The sequence below is a fragment of the Dryas octopetala genome, chromosome 2 (genome assembly GCF_963921425.1).
Source record: "Dryas octopetala chromosome 2, drDryOcto1.1, whole genome shotgun sequence".
NCBI lineage: Eukaryota > Viridiplantae > Streptophyta > Magnoliopsida > Rosales > Rosaceae > Dryas > Dryas octopetala.
In genome coordinates, this window is record NC_141367.1 from 14,072,178 (window position 1) to 14,096,211 (window position 24,034).

The 24,034-nt window shown below is 38.1% G+C and overlaps 1 protein-coding gene and 1 long non-coding RNA gene across 4 annotated transcripts; both read left to right on the top strand.

Moving 5' to 3' along the window:
• Window positions 1-8,241: 8,241 nt before the first annotated feature.
• LOC147293291 (uncharacterized) lies at window positions 8,242-10,038 on the top strand. Its single transcript, XR_015120827.1, has 3 exons — window positions 8,242-8,441; window positions 8,529-8,574; window positions 9,738-10,038. It is a non-coding gene; the product is annotated as an uncharacterized LOC147293291 (long non-coding RNA).
• A 2,329-nt stretch (window positions 10,039-12,367) lies between these two features.
• Window positions 12,368-17,298, top strand: LOC147293292 (F-box/LRR-repeat protein 25-like). 3 transcript variants are annotated; one of them, XM_086233770.1, is made up of 4 exons: window positions 12,368-13,397; window positions 13,507-13,650; window positions 16,803-16,841; window positions 16,919-17,099. In XM_086233770.1, the coding sequence occupies exons 1-4, from the start codon at window positions 12,459-12,461 to the stop codon at window positions 16,952-16,954; spliced, it is 1,158 nt and encodes a 385-aa protein (XP_086089896.1). In that variant the 5' UTR covers window positions 12,368-12,458; the 3' UTR covers window positions 16,955-17,099. The 3 variants fall into 3 exon arrangements, with proteins under 3 accessions (XP_086089896.1, XP_086089894.1, XP_086089897.1); XM_086233771.1 differs by having other exon boundaries at window positions 12,463-12,608; window positions 13,129-13,397; window positions 16,803-17,298; XM_086233768.1 differs by having other exon boundaries at window positions 16,803-17,298.
• Window positions 17,299-24,034: the final 6,736 nt, after the last annotated feature.

The following is a 24,034-nucleotide window of genomic DNA, read 5'->3' on the forward strand; positions in this document are numbered from 1 at the left end:
TTATGAAATACAAAAAAAGAGATTGTTTTTCATATTTAACAATCTGAGTTAAATGCACCTTGGCCTACTTACTTTCAATTTTTTCCAAATTGGTTCAAAATTTTTTTTATACTAAGTTGGTCTATTTTCTTTTTGATATTTACTTACTTGGTCCATTTCATTAATTCTATTAAAAAGAAAGATAAAATGGTCTTTCCAAATTAAATAAAATTTTAATTCTATTTATAATTTAAAAAAAATTAAAAATTAAAACTTAAAAAGAAAAATAAATTTAAAATTTAAAAATTACCTCTCTCCCAACCCAACCCCCGTTCCACCCCCTCCACCCACCCAACCCTGCCTCTCTCCGACCACCCCTCCTCTAACCCAACCTCTCTCCTTCGCTATCTCCCCATGGGCTTAGATCATCTTGAAAATCATCATAATTGAAGAATCTGGCCGAGACCCGAAAGTCAACTCCAATGGCGATCCACCGTCTTCGGACAAATCGAGGCACCGGACCTACTGGGTTTTCTTCCCCTCGTCATGGTGAGTCTCGCCATGATCTCCGATTACCCATTTGACGCTGAATCAAAGCTCCAAAGTCGCGGCTACTCCGGTTGCTTTTCCAGCGAATCCAACAGTGATCTCTGTCGAGTAAGGGTATATTCTCGATCCTCTCTCTCTACTCTACACATTTCTATAATTAGTTTGGGCCAATTATGAGTGGAATGAAAATCCCCAAATCGAAACCCACGACCACCACGGGCTTCGCCGCACATGGTGGCTGGTTTGGGCTTCCTTCGCTCAATTTTGTCCCATTTTCATCCCTTAGTTATATGTGAGTTGATTTCCGAGCTTGGAATTGTGATTGGTTGTTGTTTGTGTCAAATCAAATTTGGGCAGCCGCCAGAAGTGGCAGCAGTGTTGAATTTCGGCCACTTCAAGACTACACAACCGATGTTTGGGATTTTGGTGAGGGTGGGCTAGCTGGGCATGGGTTGGGGATGGGAAGGTGGTAGGGGTGGGCTGAGCACGGGTTGAGGAGTGGAAGGTGGTTGGGGTTGTGTTGCAGAAGAAGAAAGAAAGAAGAAGGAAGAAGAAGATAAGAAGAAAAATGAATGAAAAGTCTATTATGCCTTTCAATTTGACGGAATGGACCAAATAGGTAAACGTCAAAAATAAAGTGGACCAACTTGGTACAAAAAAAAAAAAAAATCGTGGACTAACTTGAGAAAAACGTAAAAGTAAGTGGACCAATAGTGCATTTTGCTCTAATAAATTTTTAAAAGAGTGGTCACCATTAATTACTATTTTCCACCCATTCATTAAAGAAAAATTTTAATTAGTAATTTATCTTAATGTGAGATTACCAAAAATGACGAATATTAATTAATTAAAAGAACGATTTTTAATCACTTTGCTACTGCTAACTTTCAATCAGGGTGATTGCCATGTCAGCAAACTTTAAAAAAGGATCGAAGAAGAATAAAGGTGCAACACAGCTAAGAAATGAGCCAACTCTAAATCCTTATCCTCCTACCCTTTTAATTTTTTTTTATTTTTTTTTTTCAATTGCTTCATGTTTTATTGTCTATAGAAAGCCTTATGCAAACAGTTTCAACAATTACCCATATACATTAAAAGCTTTTTAGCAAAATACCTACTTGAACTTTGACTTGATTTATATGTTACCACCTAAATTAAAAATTTAAGCAAGTTGCTTCCTGAATTAAATTTTGTTTACAAGTTACCACCTTCATCCAAATCTTTAGGAGTTTTTTGGTCTTTGAAATTGGGTGGGGAAGCTTTTGCCACCTCAGCATGCTGAGTGGCAAGGCCCAACCAGTTACAAGTGGCCACATGTACAACCATTTTTCTATTTCTATTTTTCTATTTTTATAAACTTTAAAAATTAATTAAAAATAGCTTCGGACTCAGAAAAATACACAGAAAATTCTTACGGACTTGTCTTGACTAATACTAATTTACTATAGAGACAAATTACCAATTTACCCTCTGAGAGTTTCCAGAAAATTTGGGAAGTCCAAATTTCTTTTTAAAAAAATTAAAATAAATTTCCTGCCACAAAATAAATTCTATAAAAATTATAGAATTTCCGTAAAGTCTCAGAAGAATTCTAAAAAATATTTTGGAAATTACCAAAAACCTGTTTTAGAGAATTCTTTCTAGATTTTATGAAAATTCTAGAATTTTTCTAGAATTTATTTTTCTCTAAAACCGAGACGTCTTTTGGGTAGCAAGTGTTCACGAGAAAAGTAGTGTTAGTTTTTAGAAGACCAATGGTGCAGACCTTGTATTTTTTGGAGTTATCTTATAAATTTTTAAAGAGTCTAGAGTATTTTAATTTTTTAGAAATAAATTTGGACTTCCCAAATTTTCTAGAAACTCTTGGAGGAAAAATTGATAATTTGACTCTATAGTAAATTAGTATTAGTTAAGATGAGTCCGTAAGAATTTTTCTTATATTTTTCTGAGTTCGGAGCTATTTTTAATTAATTTTCAAAGTTTGTAAAAATAGGAAAATAGAAATAGAAAAATGATTCTACATGTGGCCACTTGTAATTGATTGGGCCTTGCCACTAAGCATGCTGAGGTGGCAAAAGCTTCCCCACCCAAGTTCAAAGACTAAAAAACCCATGAGGATTTTGATGGAGGTGGTAACTTGCAAATAAAATTTAATTCATGAGGTAACTTGCTTCAATGTTTCAATTTTTAATTTAGGTGGTAACATATAAATCGAGTCAAAGTTCAGGTGGGTATCTTGCTAAAAAGCCTACATTAAATGAATACTCAATCTTATAGGATTCATTGGGGGACTTGCTTTGTAGAAGCAAGTCAAGCAACAATGGAGGTCCAAGATATAGCTTCAAGCTGGCCATAGATTTCATGCTAGCTTTCACGTTCCAACTCCAAATCCAATGATCTTCAAAAGAAGATTTAGGGTTGCACCAACCAGTTTCTACTACTGGCCTATCCTTGATCTCCTTTGTTTATGGCGGTGGACATGGCTGCACCACTTATGACTATTAAAAAAACAATTGCGTTTTTGATGTGGGAAAATTGTTTGATGGTGGGTCATTGAGATTGTAAGTTAAGGGTATTGTGAGAATAATGAGGGTGAGATAAGTAGATTGTTGCTTTTCTAAAATTTAATAAGGTGTGAAAAAATAAATTGAGTGGAAAAATAGGGATGGGAGGTGAGAATAGCACTATTCTTTCTAAAATTTTATTTTATTATCTTTATAGTTGCTCACTATACCCACCCATATTCCAGAACTACCCTTCACCCACCTCTCTATCCACCACCGTCAGTTCGGATGTAGATTTGATTATTTGTTTGGGCTTGAAATTGCATTTTTTCAAATGGACTAGATCTCCCAGAAGTTGATTGGGCCGCATGCACAGCAGGCACAGTTATCAAAAGAAACAGGCCGTGTACGAGATGAAGCACATTGCCAATTAAAGAGACCCACACATAAGCATCACGGGCCGAGCCCAGTAGCGACAAAAGATAAGGGCTAAGAAAGATAAATCCCACTTGATCAAGGAGTCGAAGAATCCCGGACGATCAAGAGTTATAACCTTTCAAGATTCTTACCGTTACAACCTCTTGAGAGATCTTGACTCTTAGGATACAAGGCACCCGTTAAGGTTTTACCACTATAAATAGAGTCCTCAAGACTCCAACAACACAACTTTGACCCCCAGAGAAATCCAAGAGATCAATAGCATCAAGAACCCAAGCTCTTCAATTATCATAGGTACGGTTGTTACTATGTTCTTTTAGTTTCTTTTCAATTTTTAGGTGTTCTTGAGAAAATCTTATGGTTTCTTTCAAGAACTTAGGATCGAAACCTTTGCTTTCTTCAGGTTTGATTGAAATTAATATGAGTATGTTGCTTTGATTCGTATAATATTAGTGTAGAATTTACTTTTTCTTGTTCTTACTTTTTGCATAATACGTAGGTCTATTACTTCCTTTATCACTTTCATAAGCTAGATTAATGATAGATTTTGCGTTTTACGGTTCATACTCGTATTGTTACAGTTAATTCAGAAGGTTGCTTGTGTTTTGATTTCGATTTTGCAGTTAATTGTTATTTGTTAGATTTTGATTTCACACCTACCACCCACACATCCATTCATATTCACTCATTGTATTACCATCACACCAACTCTGGCCACACTACTCTAAGTCATTGCAGCCAAGGCATCATAACATTTGCGACCAAGAGATGTTCCTTCCTTGGTCCATAGTCGCCTGACCGGAAGTCAGTTTCAGTGCGAATCATTATAATGTATGCCCTGCCCAAAACCGCGTATTAACATGCTTAACAGATATTAGAAGGACATGGTTTCCTTTATCCACGGCCTAGACAACACGTGACCGTTGAGATTTTGAGGCAAACAAATATTTGTATGGGTATGTTTTTAAGGGTTTAGAGGCCAATGTTTTTATATATTTTTTTTAGGCATATAAGATGGTGGAAGTTAAAGTCAAAGTCGTTTGGTACAATTGGGCTTTTAACTCAAACAAAGCTGGATCTGGCCCATAACCAGATATAGGTGTAAACATTTGCCCCCCATTTCCTTGAGCATCAGCCATCTTAGCCGAGTGGTTGAGGAAATGTTGATGCTTTTGAACTATTTTTCGACCAACTTCTATCTTTCTCCAAAAAATTCGTTTGTTTGGGCATAACGCCAAATGTCCATTTAACAGTTAGCAATTTTCAACCTGTATTTGATTCATTATTCCAGCCGTGATGACCACAACATCAGTTCGATAGATAAAATCTCTTCAACGGCACAATATCTACCCATTAAATGCTTTCAATCACGTGAGTGATTAGACATAACTTTGTGAATTCCACGACACACGTCAATCAACTCAGCCTCCAAACATGCCTTGAAAACTAGTTTTAATCATCACATGATTTCGAATTTTAATTAATCCTAAAATTTCGAAATCTTCCACCAAACCCCACTCAATCTCTTCACCTTCAAGACTATATATAAACGAATACTTACCACTTTCAACTTTCCACGCTTTCCAGAATTCACAAACTATCCCAAACTCTTTTTGTTTTCTTTGCAATCTGCTCTCCATTCTTGATGTGTTCTTTGATTTCCAAAAACTTCAATCTTCCTTTTTTGATCTTCGATCTTATTTCACAATCAATGGCCTCCTTAAGACTTCAGACTTCAGTACTGCTCCAAAGCCACTATCTTTGGGCCTCTAGAACCTATCAGCCAACACTTTGAGCCATCATTAAACGACCTCCCAGAGCCGCTCGAGCTCCAACACAACGGCTTTGAGTTCAGCCCTCTTGCACAGCTTGTAGATTTGGTGCATGCGGCAGAGCCTGGCCTTGAGGGCGTAGCGGCGGATCGAGGGACGGAGTCGAAGCGGCACGAAAGGGCGTAGCGGCGATCCAAGCTCTCGACGATCTTCTTTGCCTAAAAAAGGAAGCGCTCGAACGTGGATGTGGATGGCCAAGGTGAGAATGGCATAGAGAGCGAAAAGAGGTGGACAACTATGGCCTTGCCGTTGGTCTTCATGCTCCCAAACTCCACCTGCTTGCCGTGACTGACGCAATGGGGATGGGATTGAGGACGGAACTCAAAAGGCTTTTGTTTTTGTTTGTTTATTGAGATTTGCAAGTGAGAGTGACACTTGAGATTCAGACTTCGAAATGATTTTTTAAGTTTTAAGCAACCATGCCTAGAATAAACGAATAAGCTACCCAATCTACTGATGGGCCCACCCACAACTTGAAAGCTTTTTCTTTTTTTATTCTTCCATTCTTTGATTAATCCAATCCATTGAACTAGCCAACTAGGACTATTGAGAAGCTCATCAAATTGTTGTCAAACGCTCAACAAAACCAGCACTAAGAAAATAATAAGTACCAATACATGGCCATGGACATGGACTGCAAAGCCGTAGTAGACTTCGCCGTTTCCAATTTTAAAAAGGTAATTTCTTTATCATGTGATGGGTATTGTAATTGTTGCGAAAGTATTCAGTTCTCCAGACTCTGACAATTGCAGGAAAACATGCTTAGGATAGGTCTCTTACAAAGGCATCAGAGGAAAGGATGGGTTTCTTACAACAAAGCTAAAGGATGTCGGTTGCTCGGTTCGGTTGTCAGTTGCCCGACTTCACCTATACCCAAAACGAACATCCGAACAAAGTTTGGTGGGTCGGGTGGTTCCAACCGATCCAACTGCATCGGGTCAATTTTTAGTTGCAATTGAAGTCATAAAAGAGAAAATTTTAGCTAAAAGACTCAAACTATACCCCATGTCTCTATTCAAGACATGAATTTCACTTTGTGTCAACTGAGGACTGAAACTTTTATTTTGTGTCAATTAATGACTCTATTTTTTTTTTTATCTCAACTTTGGCCGGACATTGGACTCATTAAATCTCCACCAAATTCAACAAACTTATACTAGGTTTAAATATATGTATCTCCTCTTTACAACCATATAAAGATTACCCAAATAGGACCTTTACAACTTTAGATAATCGGCCCCAAACTAAGGTATCTGAACTAGACATTTTCCTAAAGGTCCAATTGGACAGTTTCGTGTACCCCTACTTTGGGGTTGATTATCTAGAGTTGTAAATATCTGATTTGAGTGATCTATATATAGTTATAAAGAGGAGATGCATAGCTTTGAACCCAGTATAAGTTTGCTAAATTTGGTGAAGGTTTGATGGGTTCAATGTCAGGCCAAAGTTGAAAAAAAAAAAAAACAGAAAAAAAAACAAGGTCCTTAATTGACACAAAATAAAAGTTTCAGTCATCAGTTGACACAAAGTGAAATTCTTCAACTGATATTCATGTTTTGAATAGAGACATGAGGTATAGTTAAAGTCTTTTAACTAAAATTTTTCCTCTAGAAAATTGGTCAGTTTTCGAGTAAAAATCGACCCATTTCCACCCCTACCAAGGAGCAAACATGATATCTCTTTAGGGAGACAAAGAGAAATGGAAAGGAAGGGAAGAAGAGAGATATAGGTGGTGGGGGAGTCGGAATTGCCGACGTCGGTAAGAGGGGAGGGATGGGTGGTGGGGCTATGCATTGGGTGGCTGTGGTGTTTATTTAATGAGCAGTGCTAGAAATCCCAAATTTGTATCTCAATTTTGGATCCCAAATGATGTGTTAGTACTTTATTGATTCATACATAACCCACTCAAATGATTATTAATTTTATAACAAGTAAAACACTGACACGTATATTTGAGATATAAATTTGGGATCCTTAGAATTATTGTTATTTAATTGATTATTTGTTTTATATTTTAGTTTTAGTTTTGTCGATGCTGAAAAATGGTAAAGCAGTCAACGTCGAGTCAAACCACGTGGACCCGTTGACTTACCACTGAGTGGATGACACGTCGAAGTGGGGTAGGAACGAGTAGCTGGGTCCGACTAGTGAATAGTGGAGAAAGAATAATATCTAGAGCACCCTGCGCAAGTACACAAAAGTGAGCGGGAATGGCACCGGCCGAACCTCCTCTGTGAGACCCAAAATTTTCCAAATTTATTTTGGAATTTTTCTTTAATTTCTAGAATTTTTCTAGAAATTTGTTTGGCGGAAAATCGTATTTTTCCTTAAGCTTTAATTGTTTGGCCAACTTTGACTAGAGTTTTGACCCAAGTTAGACCTTTAGAAGGTGGTACTTTTACTCACGAACCCAACGGAGCAAGTCTCGTATTATTCCGAGTCCGGGAGATTATTTTATGATTTTCCCAAAATTTCATTTTTAAAAGCATTTTATCTTAGTTTGTGGAGCTTGAAATTTTTGAAATTTTCGAAATTTTTCTAAAGGGCAAATTGGTAATTTGACCTCATAGTTAATTAGTACTAGTCGATACGAGTCCGTAGTATTTTTCGGGGTATTTTTCTGAGTCCCGAGCTATTTTTTAATTAATTTTTGAAGTTGGGGAATATAGGAAAAAGAAAATAAAATAGGAAATACCAGATCGCGCCACGTGGCACGATCTGGGCTGTTGGATCTCGCATGGCCCATCTGATCCGACGGCTGCATGTGCAACCAGCTGCATGGCCACTTGACACGTGGCAGCCTCTCCACTTGACACGTGGCGACGGTTGGTGGTGAGTCCACCCACTGAGTCAACGAGTTGACCGAGTTGACTCAGTCAAGCCTTCCTATAAATAGCAGCGCACCCTTGCTGATTCTTCATCCATTTCAGCCGCACGCTTCCCAAGAGAGAGCTTCTCTCTCCTCTCTCCTCCTTTCTCTCTCTTCTTCAATCTTGTTTTGAGTTTATCTTGAGTTCTGGAGCTCCGATCGACGATCCGATTTCGCCTACGCGATCGTGGCGACGAGCTCTTCAATTCTAGTAGTGTGAAGGCTATGTTTTGGTGAAGTTTAAAAAAAAATCATTTCTGAGCTCCATAGGTAATTTCTTGATCCCTGTCGAATTTCTGCAAAAATTTTGTTAAATAAATCTCTTGTTAATTAGGCTATTTTAATCTTATTATTTAGCAAGTCTAGTAGTACCGAGACTCTGCTCGTGGGAAGTCTTCAACAGGTATACCCTTAACCCAGCTTATTTGATTTGTTGTTGTTTAAGTGGTGGTTATAGACGAAACGCCGTTTAACTGTTGTTATTAAATGAACTTAATAAATATTGAGGCCATATCAGTGGTAACCAAATAACGTGATGACTAAGGTCAGTCCATGAGCATACAAGCGTTGGGTACTGAGCCAGAGCTCCCTCAGTTTCCCCATGCACTGACCTGGTCACGTTGTAAGGTTCATATCTGATCAACCTCCTCGACAATAAATTAAAATAAACTTAGAAACCACACGGTCTGACATGACTGTCTGCCTCGGGGAGCAGGGTCATGCCGGATCAAGAATTTAGAGAAGCCTAGCAAGTTGCGCTAGTGCCAAACCTCTAGATTTTACCTGGTCTTAACAGACAAGGTCGAGAGTACGTTTAGTATGTTCCTGATAGCTGTCGTCGGATTCGGATCTCCAGTTTCCCAACAGGTACAAGTGGGACCCAGACACAGGAAAGGGATCAGGCAAGGGACACACTTTGGTAAAGCAGGTAGGGGGAAGGTACCATATCCCGGTTATTGGATTTCCTGCCTATTTTCGTACTATATGTATATGAAAATGTTTTCACAGAGAATGTGCATGATTTTTGTATGGCATATTTGTGTGATTTTCTGTGTGATACCTTGGACGACCTGAGAGTAACGGGCACGTGTTGTGACCTTGGGTTTCGATCCCCTAAACCTCCGGAGGGGTAAGTACGGACTGGTTAGTCGAATGTCCTTCTGGGGAGGCTAACCAATGTGGTATTACCAGGTAAATGGATACTCTCACCACAGTATCGAGGTGGTGGTTGAATTTCCGATACTGGCGGTTGGCCTGTATGTGATCGGTCGCAGGTATGTTTCTGAACTATGTCACGTGACAGGAAGGATTTTCACTGAAAAAGATGTATGAGCATGCAAAGGCTTTACTCACTGATTATTGGCATAATTATCTTTATCATTACTGGCTTTGGTTACAATATTATTGATATTGATACCCTGTTTTTGGGTGTGCATTGCTTTTAAACTGTTTTCCTTGAAATCCTATATTTTCGAGTATTGCTTCAAACCTAACCAGGATTTTCCCTCGAGGGGAAGCGATGAACGTATGTGACGCTTACCCCCTACTGTACTCTTGTGAGTGCAGATAATCCAGTTGTTGGAGACCAAGATTGAGGTCGTGGGTGTGGCACTTGCAGCTTGTCAGTTTCAGTCTTGCTATCTGGTTTAGATCCTTTCTTTGGATCTGTGGTGGTGTTTCTCTTTCATCCTCGTAGGTGGCATATCCCAATGGCTATCCATGAGTCCAATTTGTTGCACCACTTTGTTGAAGACTGAATCACTCTGGCGTGGGTTGGACTATCCTGACATATCTGTTTATCTACTGTTTTATTATGTAGCATTAGGGTTAGTGTATTTGAAACATATAACCCTCACGGGTTGGTACTCTTTACTGTTATTTATAATATGAGGCATTTTCAATAATTTCTTCCGTTGTATTTTTACTACTCTGATCCAACCCGGGTTCTTCAATAAAAAGGGCTTAACTCGTTTTAGAGAGCTTGGGAATATAATACTCGGGGTAAGGGGTATTATAGTCTCAAGATCTTTAAGACGGGTGCCGCTGTGGTGTTCCCAGTTTCGGGGCGTCACATCCTCTGACGCTCAAGTCAGTATTCAGAGAACCTGTGAGCAGAGTGAGTGAATAGTATAATATTGATTGAATTGTCCTTTTGTGGCAAGAAAGTACCTATTTTATAGTACTTTTGGAAGAGTGTCCACCAATCCGGTGGTGACACGTGTCCCTTGTAATGGCTCGCATTGTAGGAGCGCTATGTGTCACCTGTCTCGAGGACCCGAGTGAGTTGACACGGGTCGGGGGCTCAGGAGGCTAGAACTTAGGAGGTCAGGACCTAAGGGGCCGGAGCCTAGGTGGTCAAGGCCTAGGAGGCCGGAGCCTAAGAGGTCAAGGCCTAGGAACCCGAGAAGGGCTTAGTCTTTGGGCCTAAGAAGTCGATGCCTAGGAGGGGCTTAGCTTTTGGGCCTAGGCCCAAACGACATGATGCTAAGCCTTGTGTGACTTGTCGTTATGCCCAGATGATTAATCATACGAACAAGTTTAATTGTAAAATAAATATTGAGAGCTACTATTTGCACACCCTTTTTTTTCTTTTTGCACACCCCTATTAAAAAAAAAAAGCCAAAAAAAAAAAAGACAATACACTCCCTCTCTTCTTTCCCTCTCTTTTTTTCTCTCGTTCACACCCCCCTTCCCCTGTTTTTTTTTTTTTCTTCTTCTTCTCCAACCCTCCCCCAGCCAGCCCCTCCACCCAACCCACCTAGCCCCTCAACCCCCTCACCCGACCCACCCCTCCCTCCCTCCCTCCCCCTCCGACCTCCCCCCTCCACCCAACTCACCTAGCCCCTGCACCGACCCCCCCAGTCTCTCTCTCTCTCTCTCTCTCTCGCCCAAGCAAATAGCAAAAAAAAAAAAGGGTGGCAGGTGGTTCGGCACTGGTCTGCCGAACCACCTGCCACCTTTTTTTTTTTTTTTTTTGTCTGCTTGGGCGAGAGGTGAGACCACCACCGGTCACCTCCTCATTTTCTCTCCTCTCTCCATTTCTCTGTCTTGTCTCTAACAGAGCCAAGCTGCTGCCAGCGCTCCCGCGTCGCACCGTCGAGCTTCCACCCCGGAGAAGTGCCCAGCTGCTCCATCGACGATGCGACCAGGCAGTTGGGGGGGCGGGTGTTTGAGCTCAGTGCTGCACAAGGTGGCTGGAAAGAGTTGGAGCCGGCAGTTGGGCTTCGCGGAGCTTGCAGGAGAGGTGATGTTGCGGGGAGGTGGAGTCGCGAGAGAGAGAAAGGGAGCTAGGAGAGAGAATGTGACGGGGAGGTGGTGCTGCCGGGGAAGAGAGAGAAAGAGAGAGGGAGGAAGGTGGTGCAGGGAGGGTGCGGGAGGGAAGGTGGTGGTCGGGTGAGGGGGAGATGGGCTGGGTGGGTCGGGTGAAACGGGGGGAGGGAGTGAGGTGGTGCAGCTGCATGCGGAGAGGAGAGAGAGGGATTGAGGAGGGTGGCCGGTGCTGCATGCGGGGAGGTTGGTCGGAGAGGGAGGGGGTTGAGGGGCTGGGTGGGTTGGGTGGAGGGGCTGGCTGGGGGAAGGTTGGAGAAGAAGAAGAAGAAAAAAAAAACAGGGGAAGGGGGGTGTGAACGAGAGAAAAAGGAGAGGGAAAAAAGGGAGGGTGTGTAATGAAATGAGGGTATTTTGGTAATGGAGTGGGTGTGTGTTGAGAGATTTTGAATTTGAGGTAAGTGTGTGGGGGTGTGTAGGAGAAAAAAAGAGAAAAAGGGTGTGCAAAAAGAAAAAAAAGGGTGTGCAAATAGTAGCTCTCTAAATATTTTGCACTTATTTAAGTTTTTTGAGTTTTATTTTAGGACAAAATAGGAAATTTGTTTTTATTTTAACAAAAAATTTGATGATATGTGTCACATTGTCACATTTGTGCAAGTATGATTGATTGTAAATTTTTTTGTTGTTGGTAAGTGTGCCCACACCCAAATAAGTTGGGTGATATTAGGGAAAAAAAAAACCTTTCGCTAAAATGAAAGACTTAGGCCGGCCCAATAAGGTGGCTGTACTTTTCTTGGCCCAAGCAAATATTATTCTTGAACCCTGGGCCAAAATGACTGGGTTGCCCGATCCTTGCAGCGATCAAACAAACTCGAAATCGATACAAAATTTTTTTTTAGTTGGAAGGAGGGGTTTATGTTTATCCCATGTCCCATGTTTGTATCCATCACTTTTTATAGTTTCTCATGTTCTTTTCCTCCCATATCCCAATAACATAGAATTGAGTTTTGTCTTGTAACCATGGCTGAAATCAATGACACTAGAAAGTCTAGAATGGCCGACTGTATCAGCGACTTGCCTGATGACGTTCTATGTCGCATCCTCTCCTTCCTAACCGTGAAGGACGCATTTAACGCGAAGTTACTGTCTCGTAGATGGAGACATCTCCAGGTTCCTCTCTCCAATCTTTACTTCAATCAAAACACCATCTTTGGAACTGAACATAGTGATTGGTACCTAAACAAACATCTACAGCTTAAGTCTGAATTTATAGAAAGGGTTGATGGGTTTTTGAAGTTATTTAGAGGTCCATATCTGAATTCTTTCATGGTCTGTTTCTGCCTGGACAATGAGTTTGCTTCTCATATTGATAATTGGGTCGCTTTCGCTGTTCAATTGAATACTGAATCAATTAAGCTCAACTTTTACTCTGTTTTCAGTTTTAGTAGATACAAACTCTATAATTTTCCTTTTCATCTTCTTCCCTTTGGCAAAGGGTCTCGCTTGAAGCATCTGAGCTTAAAAGCATGCTTGCTGAGGCCTCCTCCGGAGCCTCAGCTCGCAAACCGACTTAGTTCCTTGAAGACCCTTGATTTGCAATATCTTCCTTTAGACCAAACTGGTATAGACACTGTCCTCTCTATTTGTTTGGAACTTGACTGGTTGATATTGAAGTCCTGTCAATTGCCAGAGACTGCACGGATATGCGGCCGAATGAAAGGCCTACGCGTCAACTTTTGTCAGGACATGCGGACTATTGAGCTCAGGTCTGTTTACCTCCAAGCATTTGAGTATAGGGGTATGAGGATAAATGTCTCCTTTTTGGATGTACGTTGTCTCGAAAGAGTTCTTTTGGGGTTTCATAACCCATCTGAGAGAGGGACAAATTATATCTGCAATGGTCTAGCAAAGGATCTTCCTGAGTTACAAATTCTATCGCTGGTTTGGTTTACTGCTAATGTAAGTTGGGAAATAATTATGTCATATTGTAATTGCTAATATGAATTTTTGAGAAAAAAAATTGGGGAATACTCTGTGTAATGTTTTGCTACATTTATTTTGTCTTTAGGCACGCCCTATACCTGCAAGCGTGACTACATTCAACTGTCTGAAACAATTGGACATGTTTGTGTCTCATTACAAAGGCTTTGACCTCCTCTCAATTGCTTACATTCTAAACGCTTGCCCAAGTCTGCGGAAGTTCCATCTGGCTGTGAGTCCTTACAATCATTTCCAAATGCTGTATTTTATTAATGACATGGTTGGACTAATCTTTGTGAAACTTATTTTACAAATTCATAACCGGCCTTTGTTATCTATACACCACTATACACACATGGTTATATTTATGAAGTGGGTTTCTATATATATATTTTTTCGTCTCTCAATTGATTTATCTTATAGGCACGTTTATGATAATGTGAGCATTGAATAGCCCAGTTCAAGGATTCAGACACACACACACACACACAGCAAGAAAATCCAATGCCCGGAAAACCTAAGGATTCCCCTGCAAAGTTCGTCCACGGAGGGTGAGTCAAGGCCTAAGATCTGGCTGAAGGCTCACACATGTTGAAACAGAAAATTAAGGGATTCTATTAGATATCCCACTTAATTTTGCTCTCTTTTCGGTGAGATAGGGAATTTGATAAAAATTTATTAAGAAAATATGTTAAATGAAAGTTTTTGAGGTTTTCTTTTAGAAGTTATTCTGAAACTTGTCTTCACTAAATGGGTGACGTGTGAAAGGGCATGGTCTTGGATTCCGTTGCACGTATACACACACAGGCACACATGCATGTATGCACACACATACACACATACACATACACATACTGAGCCGGTTTCCGTTCCTTTTTATTGTTGATTTACTCTACCTCCAGTGTGTAGATTCTGGAGAAGCATATACGTGCAGGTGCAGATATGTAATTTCAGTTGTCAGGGGCATATGCTTACTGTTAGATCACTCTAGTTTAAGAGTTCAGTGAACAAATGCAATTTCACAAGAATCGTGTGCATAAATTGTGTGATTTAATAAGTTATATGAAATATAGATGTTTCTGTGAATTCTTGGAGTCTTAGGAGTCTTTCGTTGGATTTCAGGTCTGTAGTTATATTATTAGACACTTCCTTTATGAATGGGACAATCTTAGTAAAATACATGGGATTACCATGAGTTATTATAAATATGTTTGTTGTACTAAGAGATGTAGAGATTTTGATGAAAGAAGGGGGGGGGGGGGATTTGAAAGACTTTAGGCCCTCTAGTTGCTAGTTGGTAGTGTTTATAAATTGTTGTCTTGGCACAAAAGCTGGAAAGGGTCTTGGAAGATGTGTCCGAGCCACAAAATGTGTTTTTGGGAGGAAGGTAACTTTGGAGTCAGTTTGGCTCGCAAATGATACATTGATTCTTTGCTGCAAGTGGGGAAGAATGGAATGTATCTGTAAATTGGATATCTAGGAGGCTTATGATCATGTAGCTGGATTCTTTGATCAATTATGTATTTCTAGACTAAAATTTTCATTTCTGGTGAATAGAAGTCCTAGAGGTTTTTTGTTAGTTCAAAAGATCAGGGAGATCTTTTGTCACCTCTATTATTTATCTTGGTCACGGAGATTTTGAGCAGTGGATGGGAGTCTAACTTTCTGGTTGTCAACTTGGCATAAAATGCAATGGGTTTTATCAAGTTTTCATTTGTTATTTGCATATGATTCCATTTTTTTTTATGCAGAATATTAACAAACTAACAATCCAAAATGTCCTTTGGTGTGTCTTTAGGATTATATGTGATTGATGATTAATTTGAATAAGAGTGAGATGGTGCTGTAGGTGTGGCGAGTAACGAAGTGATGGTTAGTGAATGGAGTTGTGAGGTGGGTTTCTTTGTGAATGACATATCTCAAGTTAGTTTTATGCCTTCTTCAAAGTGGTGTCAGTGTAGAATTCTTTTGGTGAAAGATTTGAGAAAAAGCAGGCGGGATGGAAGAAGAAGTAATGATCTAAAGATAGGAATGCAACGTTGATTAAGAGTGTTTTATGTAGTTTCCCAACTTCATGTCTCTCTATAGTATCTGAAAGTTGTTAATTGGCAAGAGGTTGGAGAAGATTCAACAGGATTTCCTATGGTCTGGATTATGTGATACTTATATGTGCCGTTTGGTAAATTGGAATGGTTTTTATCTTATTAATATTTTCTCAAGCAGGAAACCCACAGGGGTCCAGTGGTAAGGACGAGTTGGGGAAGTCTGCCTAGTTTGCAAGGTCCTCAGTTCGATCCCCCCTGGGTGCATACACTTCTGTTGGGTCCACCATCACCCAATTCTGCTATCGACAATCGATGGAGTTGGGGGTTTGTACTGGCCGTCCGGATTGGTGGGTCTACATGTGTCCTCGAGATTAGTTGGGTCAAAGATCCGGATACTTGAGACATCCAAAAAAAAAAAAAAAATCTCAAGCAGGATGGTGATTAGGGAATTAAAAAGCTTGATGCTTTTTAATCAAACTCTTTTAGGGAAGTTTCTTTGGCGGTTTGGAGTTCAACACAATAGCATCTGGTAGTGATAGTAACTATTGGTGTTTCAGGTGGTGGTTGGACTACCCGAGGTGTAATTAGGGGATCACACGTATCAGTTTATGCAAAAGGGGATTAGGGATGTGGACTAACTTGTCAAAGTTTCTAGTTTTTAAGTTTAGGGTTGGTACGAGAGTTGGATGTTGGAAGAGAGGATATCCATCATATTAGCCATGGGTGTGTGTGTGTGGCTATTTGGAATTCTATTCTATTCTTTTAATTAGGTGATATATTATTGTCTTATTCTTGGAGTCCAATTTCTGTTAGGAACTCCCATGTATAATTGGGAGTTACAGTTATAGCCAGCGAGGTTTCTTAATAAGGTGAAGGTTAGAGAGGGAGGGGCATGAGAGGATGTCCTGGAGTGGAGTTAGGCTGTTTGGGTTGAGTTTGTAATGCCTTTGGATGAAGGACCTTTTTATGGGTTATTATAGAGTTTTTGTTCTTCTCCCATGGAGGGAAATTTCAATTGTGATACGAGGGTTAGAGGAAATGTAATTGTTAATCATTCTAATATGAGCAAGGGAGGGGAAGAATCATTGTACGAGGAATGGAAAACCATAATGTATTGGTTTGTCAATTATTCATTTGTTGTGCTTCAAGGTTTGTCTGTCATGTCATGTGTGAGCCAATGGTGTGTGTGACAACTAAGCATGATAATAATCAATTCAATTAATTTAGTATTGAATTGATATGTCAACTTAAATTTTCAATTATAACCCTGTGCAAGTTTTTATCCTGTTGATTTAGCCTTCAATACATCCTAACTAACATTTCCCTTCTTCTATGGCAGTTAAGTTTTTGGGGTGGCAGAGAAAGACGAGAGGAGAAGGTAGAGTGTTATTCGAATTCGAAGAAACTATGTATTCTGCAATTGAAAGAAATTGAAATTAGTGGTTTTCAGGGCAGACTGGAGGAGATGGAGCTTGCCATATACTTGCTTAATAATGTTATTGCACTTAAACGTATGATCCTCATCAACTCACAAGAGAAAACGCATAACAACAGGTGGATAAATGTGTGGGACTCATGGACTGAAGTGGATAGGAAGCAAATCCATGATTCGCTTGTTAAAGAATTGATAAATTCAGGGGTAGAATTAATTGTCCTTTGATTCTTTTTTTTGAAGTGGGGTAAATTACTTATATACATATAGGATGTATTTACAAGTCAAGATTTCAAGCCATATTGGGTTATTACTCATTGTTAAATTTAATTTTCCTATTTACATTTATTAGGATCATTATCTATGTATTCATCCTGATATTGAAATTGTCAGAAATTTCCAATTTCCTACATAGAACGCCATTATTTTTTTATTTAGTGAAGAAGAGATTTGAAATTGGAATTTCTCCAACATTATGAAAAGAAATAGGACTAATTACAAATAAGTCGATAAAACTTTTAATAATTATATTTTAATCAATGCATTTTTTTATCATTTCATTTTAGTCACTATCGATTAAAATTTAAAAATATGAATTAAAATAAATTAATAAACATACATAATTATTCATATTTAGATTTAGGCTCAAATACATTTACATTCACCAATTATAGGGTCCATTTCAAGTTGGTTCACGAACTATAAAATATTTCAAATTTCCTCATTACTATAGGGTTCATTTCAAGTTGGTCCACGAGCTATAAAACATTTGAAATTTTCCCATTAACTATAGGGTTAATTTCAAGTTAGTCCACGAATTAACAAAAAATATACAGAATAGTAGACAAAACCGGGTTGACAAAAAAAGGGACTGAACCAGATTATTTATATATTTTTTATTTATTATATAAAAGTTATATATTTTGAATAAAAAATGTATAAGGTGTTTTTTGCCCATGCTGGTTCAAACCCATGACCACTTGAGGATAGTGAAAGGGTGAATTCCCACTACATCACTTAGTCACTTATGATATTCAAGTACATGCAATATATTTATAGACATACTGATACTTGAAATATAATAATTTATAAAATTATAATTAGTATTCTACACTATAACCTTATACCCTAAACCATAAAGTTTGAAACCTTATACCTTAAAAATTAACCCTATACTCTAATAATTTTAGTATATAAACTATAAATTATAGTTTGGGACTTTTAGTAACATTTTTACAATATAAAAACTATAAATTATATAAAATATAAACTAATATTTTTAGACTTTTGCAATAATAATATTTAAATAGAGACCTAAAATAATATCTTAAAAAAAGGAATAATATATAAAATATATTTAATTTTATAAATTATTATATTTCAAGTATCAGTATGCCTAGAAATATATTGCATGCATTTTAATTTCACAAGTGTTTAAGTGGTGTAGTGGGAATTCATACTTTGACTCTCCTCACAAGGTCATGAGTTTGGACCCTAGCATGTGCAAAAAACACCTTACACCTTTTTTATTCAATATATATAACTTTTATATAATATAAAATATATAGATATATAAATAATCCGATTCGATCCCCTTTTTTTGTCAACCTGGTTTTGTCTATCATTTTGTATGTTTTTTGTTAGTTAATGGGGAAATTTGAAATGTTTTATAATTCGTGGACCAACTTGAAATAGACCCTATAGTTGGTGGATGTAAATGTACTTGAGCCTTAGATTTATATTAGGTTTGTATTTGACTATTACGCAACAAAACGATTTGGGTTTAGCTCCCGGGTTTGAGACCTAAACCCTAAGTTATAAGCTCCGGAACCCTAATTCTAAACCCTAAACCTCATTTATATGTCATGTACTTCATTTCTATACCCTAAACTAAATTAATAGCAATGTCATAATTTTACGCTCATAAGTAATGAAAAAAAGGCATGAGCAAATTGGTATTATCAAGTGGATTGAGTTTAGTGACTAAAATGGGCTGACCATTTACTAAAATGTAATTTCTCAAAATATACCATTGACTAATATGAGATAGAAAATTTTGTATTGACCTATTTGTAATATTGAAACTTTTTATTGACTTTTTTAGTTTTTTATAATTTGCTATTAAAAGAATTTCGAATATCAAAATGGTCAATGAACTATACAAATAATGTTCATTGACTAAAATGAAATTAAAAAGAAAAAGGCAAAGTAATAATTAAACAAAAAACAAAAATGATGAATCATGCAATGCTGCTGACACACTGCTGATGTCAGCTGTGTTAAAATTTTAAAATTAAATAAAAGTCAATAACAATAACAAACTGACATGTTGATGACGTCAGTAGTGTTTAATTTTTAAAAATTACATATTTATCAATAAACAACAAGCTTACAGGTGGAAAATTTAGGTTAAAGTAATTAACTAACTACCATTAATGTTAATCCATAGTAATTAACATGCTAAAATTTGTGATTATGTGATAGACACCGCTTTTTATTTGGTAACTGTGTGACGATTATTGTTTTTTAATTGGTATATGTGTGACAGTTACCATTTTTGTAATTGGTATCTGTGCGACAATTACCATTTTTTAATTGGTGTTTATGTAATAGTTACCCTTTTTTGATTGGTAATTGTCACACAAATACCGTTTTAAAATTTGTGACTGTGTGACAATCAACCATTTCTTTGTGTAGTTGTTGGGTAAGTTAGTTAGAAGAGCCATAGAATTACTCACAATGCACTCACGTTCGATCCATTTCCCTTAATACAAAAAATATATATATCACCATTTCTTTGCTGAAAAAAAAAAAAGTTTTTGAATTTCGCTTGGTGTAAATATGGGAGAAGGTAAGGGCAAATTAGATAATTCATGCAACTTAAACTGTCTGACATTAGCAACAAAATTTGGGCACATTGACCATTATGTAATAGATAGTTAAAACTCAATAACCATTGTGGTAAAAAAAAAAAAAAAACTCACATTGACCATTTAAGTATCTAAATTTATTTTAATGAATTTAATTTAATCCATCTAATTTATTAATTTTTCACAATATAGAAATTTAGAAAATAATTAATTTACAGATGAATTATTTTTCATAATGACAAATAATTATTCTAGCAAGTTACTAACAAATAAATAATTACACATTATTTTATTTACCATGGTACGTCCAAAAATGCATGTTTTATGGATAATTTTATTAAATACTCAAACTTTTTTGACCCCCTAGCCCCAAAACTAACAATAATGACTCTTTTACATTTTTCAGACCAAAATACCCTTTTATATATGAAAATATCGCCACAATCCACCATGTGTCGACCAAAAATTCGATAAGTTCCTGAACCTTAAACCACAGTCCACCATGTGTCCAATGGTCGCCACATAGTCACCACAAGTCGATTTGTGTCAACCACAAATTTGACCATGTGTCGACCACAAATTTCACAAATTTGACCATGTGCTATAGCACCACCATGTTTCTAGGTTCTTCATCTCCTCTCTCTATCTCTCTCCATCATATTTGAAATTGAAATATTTTAACAGAGATTTGATTGCAAATCTTTGGTGCAAAAAAGAGAGGAGTCCAGTCACGAGTGATATCCTCACAGATGTGTGAAGTGGATTTGACCCAAAGAAAAGAAAGGAATAATAAGAAACACAAAGCATTAACCGAAGGTGAAGGTTTGATAAAAAACGAGTATGGTATTGGTAGACCCTTTTTCACAGGGATGACAATCCACAGTTTTTTGTTAAAGTAGGAATCATAATTAATCACTGCCTTTCGCACTCAGATTGCAATCGAATCGCAGTCAGCCAGAGAATGGGTTGGTTTTGGGTGCGGTGGATCTTTACCACTTTAATCTGCAAAAAATTGGGATTGGCTTTGGCGTTGTTCTTTGCTTTGGATTTGTCTTCATATCTCCATATTAATACCTGTAAATATATTGATGTTGGGTTATATTCTAAAATTTCCCTTACAAAACGTTGATCTGTTTGCAAATATCTTCATGCAATATATTCACTCCCTCATTTAACTTTGATCTTTCAATAACCGTGGATCTTTCATGCAATCCAAAAAGCAACGTTTGTAACCAAATATCTTCAAAAGATCTTTTTGGATATGTTCCAAATATGTTTTGGCCGGGTTGATATTTGGATCTTTGGCATAGTAGATCGAGAGAGGGAGGGAGGGAGAGGGAGAGAGAAAGATCAGATGACGGAGGGAGAGAGAGAAAAAAAATTGCTTCAGTAACAAAAATTTAGTTTTTATATGAAGGGTGTTATGGACATTTCACATGCAAAAGGGTCATAAATGTAAGTTTTGAGGCTAAAGGGTTAAAAAGGTTTAGTTGATATTTAAAAGGGTCATTAAATAAAATTTCTCATGTTTTATACTTTTATCCAATATGTCCCCATTTGGTTACATAGGTGTCCAAAACTATAAAATCAGAATGCTGCTATTTGCACATCTTTTTTTTTTTTTTTTTTTTTTTTCTTTTTGCACACTTTTTTTTACTTTTTCTCACTTCACACCCCACACTCTGCTCACAATTAAATTTTCTCATACGCACACCCCTCTCAATTACTATAATATATCTATTTCATCTATTTAAAAAAAAAGAGAAAAAACACACCCAGCCCTCCCCCCCTCTCCTTCACCCAGCCACCTCCGCTCTTTACCCCACCCACCCAGCCCCTCCTGTCTCTCTCTTTCTCTCTCTCTCTCTCTCTCTCTCTCTCTCTCTCTATATCTCTCATTCCCTCTCCCTTCTGAACATCAACTTAAAAAAAAAAAAATTGCAGGTTGGGCTGGGCTTGAGCTTTCCGGTGGGTGTGGGTCGATGGCCGATAATGGGTGCTCTGGGGAATGATGGCGTGCATCTGGGGAGTATTTTCCGACCGGGGGGTGACTGGTGATGGCCGGAGGAGGGAGTGGTGGTGTCGGTATGGCTGTGTGCGCATGAAATTGTGCGATGGCTGACAGTGGAGGCTGGGTTGGGGAGTCGGGAAAGAGAGAGGGATCTTTTGGCTGGGTTATCGCCGCTTGGTTCACCGGCGAATCTGCTTGAATGAGAGTTGTAGAGAGAGAGTGAGGGGCTGGGGTTGGGTTTCGGGGAGAGAGAAAGATGAGGGGAGGAGGGTGGGGTGGTAGGCGGGGTAAGAGGGAAGGAGAGAGAGTGGGGCGGGCCGGGGCTGGGGTGGTCGACGGGTGGTTCCTGGTTATCGAGGCTGGGGTGGTCGGCGAGTGGTTACTCACGGGGGTGGGGTGCTGTGACGGGAAAAATGAGGAAGGAATGAGAGATAAAGAGATGGGGTTTTGGGTAAATTTGTTTTGGGTGATTTTTGTTATTTCACAAATTAAATTTTTGTGGTGTGCAAAAAGAAAAAAAAAAGTGTGCAAATAACAGTACTCTAAAATAATTCTCAAGGCTAACCATGTGCCATGGATTATAATATTATATCCATTTTCTATTCTCTTTATATGCTTCCAGATATTTTGACAAACAATTTATTCATTCCTACATAGATGTGAATTTTCCATCTTATCATCAATTTTTGTAGGCTAAGATTGGATCTCTACTCTCTAGGTCCCTTAGTAATCCAATTTATCATTTTGGCACAAGCGCTTGCAATAATAACAAACGAGATTAAACTAAGATCAATATTACTATGTGATCTTAGCTGAATTCCAATGATAAGAAATATAAACTTGAATTACAACCCTATTCACTAGATAATATTGCTCATCGATCTTCGTTAAATATCTGTGAATGCAATAATTAAAACTCAATTGTATAACCAATTCATTCATAGCATTTGTCATTGAGGCTTAATTCTTGATCGCAAACAATTCAATGCACCAACATTAAATTAGCTAGTTAGACTCTGTAATCAACACTACTCAATGCGAAATTTAAGAATCCAAAAAATTGTAGTCTTATGTGTTCAACGAACTCATGTAAGAATGTCACCTAAGTCGGCATGAAAAATGAGGTAAAATGGGAAATTTTGAAAAAATAATTAAGGTGTTGGATACCAGTGTGGCCATGAGCAAATCTCAGGAGGTGAGCTTAGAAGCCTAAAATGATGAAAGAGAGGCCAGGCCCACTGACAATCATTAAGCCTACACTATTCATGAGGCCCAAACCAAATTTCAAAGCCATTAAACCTCAGAGTCCGAAACATGAAAAGGCTGCAAAGCCTCCACAGTCCACACCATAAGCTTGCGGGGGGTTTTTGGAATGACGGCGGCTCTTTCGATCACCCTTTTGTGCTGAGTTGACCACCCTAATTGTAATTTAGTAAAAGACATATATACCCTATAGCAAATTGACCATAAAGGACATCTAATATTTTTAGAACATATTTTCTCCCTACACCCCCTACCATCTTCAACCACCAGCTGACTCTACCATCATCTTCACCACCATCTTCAACCTTCATCTTCCACCTTCCACCACCTCCATCTTCGACCTTCCACCCTAGATATAGATTGTTGTTTTAAACAATCCCACCAGCTGGCTCCACCCACGTATACCACCATCATCAAACAACACTCCACTCTCTTCTACCACCACCACCACCACCACCACTACCACCATCTTCAACCAAACCCTAGACATAGATTGTTTCTGTAAACAAATTTATTGTATCAAAATCACTCACTTTTGACAAATGGACATTCAGAACGACAATTTGGAGTCATCAAATGAAGTTTGGGTTTTTTTTTTGAGTTTTTATGAATTTTTTCGCGGCTGAAAAACTATCAGTTCGCGTTTTTATTCGGTAAACCAGTACCGAAATATACTATATATTTCGGTGGATGGTCACCGAATAAATGTACATATTTCGGTAGGTATCCACCGTTTATAAATGTAATGTCAATTTTCCACACTATATATTTGGACGGTTGTCGAAAAATGGCAATCTATTCGGTGGTTTGTCACCGAAGTTTATACAACCGTTCGGCAGATAGCCACCGAATGGCAAATGTATAGTCTTTTTATAGTTTTATTCGGTAGGTAATTGTCGAACTATGTTGGTATATTCGGTACTTATCCACCGAATATATATGATTTATTCGGTGGTTTCCCGTCGAATACTGGGACACAGCTAATTTTTTTCCCC